Source organism: Erythrolamprus reginae, chromosome 1, assembly GCF_031021105.1.
Source record: "Erythrolamprus reginae isolate rEryReg1 chromosome 1, rEryReg1.hap1, whole genome shotgun sequence".
NCBI lineage: Eukaryota > Metazoa > Chordata > Lepidosauria > Squamata > Dipsadidae > Erythrolamprus > Erythrolamprus reginae.
In genome coordinates, this window is record NC_091950.1 from 365,387,037 (window position 1) to 365,394,089 (window position 7,053).

Sequence of the window (7,053 nt, forward strand, 5' to 3'; positions counted from 1 at the left end):
AGTTTTGCCTGTTTTCAGTGATAAAAAGTATTAAGCAAATGAGGTCTGACTGAGTATGTTGTACTATATGCATTGTTGTTTTATAAAACAGGAATTTGTCTCACAGTAACAAGCACATTTCACAATCATGGCTAAAGAGATGAAAAAGCGCTTGGTTGAATATAATAAGATGAGGGAATCGAGATGCTTGCTAGAAGGAAAGAGTGAAACTGCGTGGCTAAGGCCCCAGAGAAAACATTATCCTCAAACTAATCGGGCTTCAGTAGAGGAATTCAAAGAAGAAAAAAAGGAGTATGACAGTGGCAGGACATCCTGGATAAAAATAACTCCTCCTGAGCATAGAGAAAAACGGCATTTTCCTGAAAAAAGTAAGTTTGCATATACAGTGGAACCCCGACATAAGAGCTGCTCTACTTAAGAGCAACTCGAGATAAGAGCTGGGAGGGGAGAGATATTTTTGTTCTACTTACAAGCCCAAATTCGAGATACAAGCGCCAAGGAGCTGTCTCCTGAAGCCAAACGCTAACTTCCGCGTTCTCCAGCCTGATGATGGTAAATGTGATTTTACCGAAACGTCGCATAGACATGCAAAACATTACACAGGGCAAAACCCGAACTCAGAACAATCTACATATATATATATATATATATATATATATATATATATATATATATATATATATATAATATATATATCATATATATTCTCTCCTTATTTCTTATATCATATATATTCTCTCCCTTTCATCTACTCTTCTTTTTACTTTCTATCGTTATATATATTACTTAATGCCTATTCTCTTCCATATGTATTGTATATTGGACAAAGAATAAATAATAAATAATAATAATATAGGAGAAGCCCAGAAAATGTACAAGTAAAATGGCCAAGAATCCTCAGTAAAGACTGTCTTCTAGTTAGTTTTTGCTCTTTGCCCTTAAGGGTTGTTCAGCGCAATATAATTAAGGTGCTGGAATAGGACCTGGGAAACCCAAGATAACACCTCTTGGCAGTCAGAAGTTCATTAGATGACCTTTAGACAGCCATTCCCTCTAAGTCCAGCTAATCTCACAGGGCTATCATACAGAAAATGGAGAATCTGCTTACGCATTCTGCCTATGTTTCTAAAACTGTAATAGCTAGTTTAGTGTAGTACTTAAGGCATCAGTCTAGATCAGTGATGGTGAACCTATGGCACAGGTGGAATGCAGAGCCATATCTGCTGGCACGCAAGCTGTTGCCCTAGCTTAGCTCCAGCATGCATGTGTGCCGGCCAGCTGATTTTTGGCGCATACAGAGGCTCTGGGAGGGCATTTTTGGCTTTCAGAGAGCCTCTGCGGAGATGGGGGAGGGCGTTTTTATCCTCCCCCGGCTCCAGGGAAGCTTTTGGAGCCTGAGTAGGGGGGGCAAAACATGAGCCTACTGGGCCCACAAGAAGTTGGGAAACAGGCCATTCCCAGCCTCCAGAGGGCCTTCGGAGGGTGAGGGAAACTGTTTTCGCCCACTCTAGGCATTGAATTACGGGTGTGGGCACTCATGCATGCATGCTCTTTCAGCACCTGAGGAAAAAACAAGATTCGCCATCACTGGTCTAGATAGAAACCATGGGCATGAAGCCAACTGGGTAACCTATGGCCAGTCGATTTCTCTCAGCCTTAGGAAGGAGATAGTGGCAAATCACTTCTGAAAAATCTTGCAGAGAAAATTGCAAGGATTTGTCCAGACAGTCTCTGAGAATTAGACAGAATAGAACAGAAGAAGAAAAAATACTTATCAAAGTTAATTGCACTTAGCCAGACATTTAGGCTGACTGGCATTTTTATCCACCTATCAATTATTCCCAAGGATCTGGGATACAGTATAAGTAAATGTGTTATTCGATGGTATAAAATGTTCCAAGATGTAAACTATTTCAAAGAAACTTGCGTTTTGCAACTTTGTTAATATTAATGTTCAAATGGTACTCCAGATATTTGGGGATTGTACTCATGGAATCTATTACAATTGGTCATATTGAAAAATTACTGGTTAAAATCACTGTATTTTCTGATTTTCTCCAGTTCTTTCTTTTCTATTCTGCTGTCTCCAAGCACTGCCACCTCCACTATCCAAACGTTTTTGTTTTTCTTATCAACAATCATTAAATCTTGAGGAATTATGTGACAGATGTTTGCCTTTGAATTCCAAAGTCTCAGATCACATTAGCATAATCTTCTATTGCTTTGTCTATTTTTGGTCCCACCACTGAAAGGCAAAGGATATTGCTTGCAGATATTCCATTCCATCATTGTTGGTACTGTACTATGTCATGCCATTGTTTATGATTTTTTTCCCAAAAGACAGCAAGAAAAGAGAGCACTGGAACTTCCATCCCCAGGTTGGAATAAAGCAGCACCCAGATTCCTTGGAAATAAGCTCTTTTGACTATATGAAATGTCTTTTAGAATATTTATATATAAAGATATTAAATAAAAGTAAATAAACTGCATCTATGTATTCTTCTGAGAGAGATGGCTATATACCCTATTTTTTTCGGAGTATAAGACACATCAGAGTATGAAACACACCTTAGTTTTTTGGGAGGAAAACAGGGGAAAGAATTTGCTTACCAGATATTCTTCTGGCTAGCATCCTTAGTCTGGTCAGCTTCAGCACATTATTTTATCCCCTGGTTAGGGCTGGAAAAAAACTTATTTGGAGCAAGTTAGAACAATGAAAAAAAGCCTGCAAAGACTTAGGGCTTAGAAAACATTATTCACAGAGAGTAACAATGAAAGAACCTGCAAGGTAAGGGCTGGGAAGATCATTAGCATCTAGTTAAGGCTGAAAAAAAAGCTTTGAAAAAAACTACATTCAGAGGATAAGATGCACCCAAATTTTCAGCCTCTTTTAGGGTGGAAAAGGGTGCATCTTATACTCTGAAAAATACGGTATATTTGATAAATGATGTCTCTGTGTACCACTAAAGGAGAGTACAGTATTTGTAACTCAGGGGTGAAACTGAAATAAATAAATCTAATAAATAAATAAATCCTTGGTGCTGAGCTGGGTTGCTTTCTTGCACATTTCAGAGTAATCTAGCACTGATGGTGTTACCTACATTAAGTAATGAAATGTCTGCAACAGAACAACTTAGTTCAGAGAGCACCAAGAGCCCCAGATATCTCTCTGTGTACTCTACTGTGTGTGTGAATATAAAAGATTACTTCATTGCCTAAGAATAACCCTAATAAGACACTGCAAGTTCATTGTGGGTTATTTGTAACACATTGTCCCATTAACACATCATCATTCTCTGGCAAAAATGAATTGTTCTGATATGAAAGACATCATAGATGGTTTCAGAAGTCTTGTATAACTTTTGTTTACACACATTTCAACTACCATGACATGCTCTAAGATTATTATATTGTTAGCTAATGATAAAAATTATATAATCAGATGATTCTGATTTTCCACTTGTATTTATTTTATCTTTCAGACAATGCAATTTTTGGATGAGATCTTATTAGAAGCAGTTTCTCAAGCTGAAGTTCTGAAGTTGTGTGCATTTTGCCTAACTGAAAAAAACCTGTTGTCTGTGTGTACTCATTCTTGAGAATGAATTTAGCTACACGATTATGGTTTTTAAAAATGGATTTGCATGGATTATACAAAATGAAACATAGTATGATGAAATAAACGTCGTTTCTTTCAGAAGTATTTTCTCAATATTCCCCATAATATCATATAAGGCTGGGCAGTATTGTTATATAATGCCGGTTTACCCCAAGTTATTGGAAACAATTAGAGTCACAGATTAGTTCTCATTTTAATGTATTATTATTTTAATACTATCAAAGCCTATTCACATGATAGTCTTCTAAAGTTTCTTTAAGGGTTGTCTGCACTGTTTTTAATTTTTTTATTTATTAGATTTGTATGCTGCCCCTCTCCGAGGACTCGGAGCGGCATGCATGTTGATGATACTAGTTGACATCATGCCTGAACAGAATAATTTTTGACAGCTGAACTTTTTAAAACAAAATCTGGTTACAACTACATCATTTTTTAAATTCACTTGAGATAAAATGAAAGAAGCCGAGTGGTAGCATTTTTTTAAAAATCACATTTTTACAACGTTTTATTCTTTTCTATGCTACATAAAGTTCTTGGATTTTGTGCTTTTTTAGCACCGATGAAAGATACAAATGTCATTAGAATGCAAAATAGCTACCAGGATTTTATTTTAATTTTGAAACTGGTTGTTCTGTTTGCATATAACTTTGTATTTTATTTTACATATAGATCAGCGTGTTTGTGCCTGTCAGTGTGTGTGCGTTTTGCAGAAAAATATATACTTGCAATAACACCTGACAGCAAGGTCCCAGTTTTTCTGGTAGAACAAGAGGACAGTTTAGAAGGAAAATTGTCCAATGGGGAACATAGTAGCCTTCAGTCCTGAGCAGTTTGCAAGCTTGCTAAGACTTGTGTCACAGTCTTAAGTTAGTTTAAAGTCTAGCTGCCACAAGCAGAGGGCAGGAGCAGTTGAAACAAGTTCATATTTGTCCCGCAGGTGGAAGATAGGACTGATGTCTCAAACCCCAGCTATAGGGGATAAACGCACAGGAAGCTCCCCACCTCCATCTCCAGTAGATAGATCCATAGCAGCAGAAATTATCAGAATGCTAACTCAAACCACAAAGTAGGGTCCATGATTGGTGTGAAAACTCAAAGGGTTTCTTGCATTCTACTTACAGGTTCGCTCATTTTGTGCCTATAATAAGACAGGCTAGAGAGGCAGAATAAAGCACCATTTCCTGCATCTGATTCTCCCAATCTTTGCACCAGAGGACATCTGCAATGCAGATCAAATCATTTTTTTTCAAAAAAACTACTTTATTTCAGCTTATTCTGTCCTCAGTGAGCACAGCTACTGTTTAATTAATATACAGTACATTTCAGTAATAATGTAACAAATACATGTGTATTTTTTTTAGAGGTATGTACGTCATTTTAACCAGAAGAAAAACTTTTGAAGTTCACTGAAACAAGTTCAAAGACTTTTCTAGATCGGAATCTCATTCCTTCAAGCCAAAAATAGCCCTTTGATGATAAAGTTCCTTTTGTTTATTTAAAAACTGTTCTGATGTTGGGATAGTAGTGTTTTCAGCTTCTCAGATAAATTCCACTACTGCTACATCTCAATCTTATAAATCAGTCTTAATGAAATGATTTGAAACGTCACTGAAAAGATAGCTTTTTTTTAATCCTTAGATGCTGGCACACTCATTGTTTCTTAGGTCTTACCTTCAAGTGCCTTCATTCTCCCGGAAGCTGAAAATGACCTTAAAAATACTGATCCATCTCCAACATTAAATGAAGATTAAAAAATATGGAGAGCTATAATTTACATTTGTGGTATCTGAAGCCTAAAGCCACAATTAGGATTGCATATTAAGATACAAATTTAGTGAAGGTTCTGCTGAAAGTTATTTTGTAGTCTCCTTTTTAGAACTACAGTTCCCTGGAAAAAGGGAAAGGTTATTCTGCCAGGGAGGTTTAGGTTCTGTGAAAACATAACTCCCATTGTTGGACCATAATTTAAGCATGGCAAAAAATAATAATTCCTAAGAACAAAATAGCTCCTAGTTTAAGAAAATGTCATGTGAGGCAGTCATTCTCAAAACATTTTATCTCCATAAATATTATTTCTTGGAATGCAGAGAAACAAAAGGCATGTGCCCTGAATAATAGCACAATAATTAAGCCAAGAAAATCATAATATCAGAAATATAAACACTTGTAATAGCCACCAGATTATTATTGTGCTTTTAAAATGAGAGTCCATAGATCCAACCAAAATAAGCAAAAACCTTACTGGACTCAAAACCTTAAAAGCGCTTTGAAACTACAATAATAAAGGCTTGTTAAAAATGAGATGAGAAAACATGGTACCACATATGTTCAATAGACGCGTCTAAATACAGTGGAACCCCGACATAAGAGCTGCTCTACTTAAGAGCAACTCGAGATAAGAGCTGGGAGGGGAGAGATATTTTTGTTCTACTTACAAGCCCAAATTCGAGATACAAGCACCAAGGAGCTGTCTCCTGAAGCCAAACGCTAACTTCCGCGTTCGGCTTCAGGAGACAGCTGCGAAGCGGCGCGCGTGTTTTAAAAGGTTGCAGCCGGCCTGGGGGGCTCGGGGGGGTGCTTGCAGCTTTCTTTCTTGCTCTTTTTCTTTCTCTCTTTTACCTTCCCTTCGTCTATTTCTTCTTTTCTTTCTCCTTCCCACCTTCTTCCCTCCCTCCCTTCACTCATTCCTCTCTTACTCTCCCCTTTCATAAGTTTCCTTGCTTCCTTCCTCTGTTCCTGTCCCTTCCCCCTTTCTTTCTTTCTTTCTTTCTTTCTTGCTCTTTTTCTTTCTCTCTTTTACCTTCCCTTCCTCTATTTCTTCTTTTCTTTCTCCTTCCCACCTTCTTCCCTCCCTCCCTCCCTTCACTCATCCTCTCTTACTCTCCCCTTTCATAAGTTTCCTTGCTTCCTTCCTCTGTTCCTGTCCCTTCCCTCTTTCCTTCCTTCCTTCCCACCCTCCGTCCATTCATTCACCCATTCCTCTCTTGATCGCTTAAAGCCGGTCCCTGGTGCAAAAAGGGTTGGGGACCTCTGTCCTACAGGATTGGGTGGCAGAGAAGTTGAACATATGTAAATTTAAAAGTTTAAGAAAGTTTACAAGTGAAGTGAAAGAAACTTCATTATTCATTTATATCTACATGTACATTTCTTCATTAAAAACATGTCTTTCTGCATAATTTAGACTAACTTTGTGAGTTTTTTGAGGGCTGGAACCAATTAAAATTATTTACATTAATTCCTATGGGGAAAAGTCGTTCGAGATAAGAGCTGCTCGACTTAAGAGCCCAGGTCCGGAACGAATTAAACTCGTATCTCGAGGTACCACTGTATTTAGCTTTCTTCATTGTTGATGCTTTTGGCTAGAAATGAGAAGGTGCAATTCCGGGTATAAACAGTAACAATGTTCCTTATAGAAAAAAATGCTATTGTCTGAA

General features: G+C 37.5%; 1 protein-coding gene across 4 annotated transcripts in view; it reads left to right on the forward strand.

Annotated features, from left to right (window-relative positions):
- Nucleotides 1–3,658, forward strand: part of SPATA45 (spermatogenesis associated 45) — a 29,313-nt gene extending 25,655 nt beyond the window's left edge. For all 4 annotated transcript variants that reach the window (XM_070734443.1, XM_070734442.1, XM_070734444.1 and 1 more), the window contains 2 exons: nucleotides 92–368; nucleotides 3,483–3,658. In XM_070734443.1, the coding sequence (XP_070590544.1) occupies nucleotides 128–368; nucleotides 3,483–3,502 (261 nt within the window). In that variant the 5' untranslated portion in view covers nucleotides 92–127 and the 3' untranslated portion in view covers nucleotides 3,503–3,658. The remainder of the gene's footprint in view (nucleotides 1–91; nucleotides 369–3,482) is intronic.
- The last annotated feature ends 3,395 nt before the right edge of the window (nucleotides 3,659–7,053 follow it).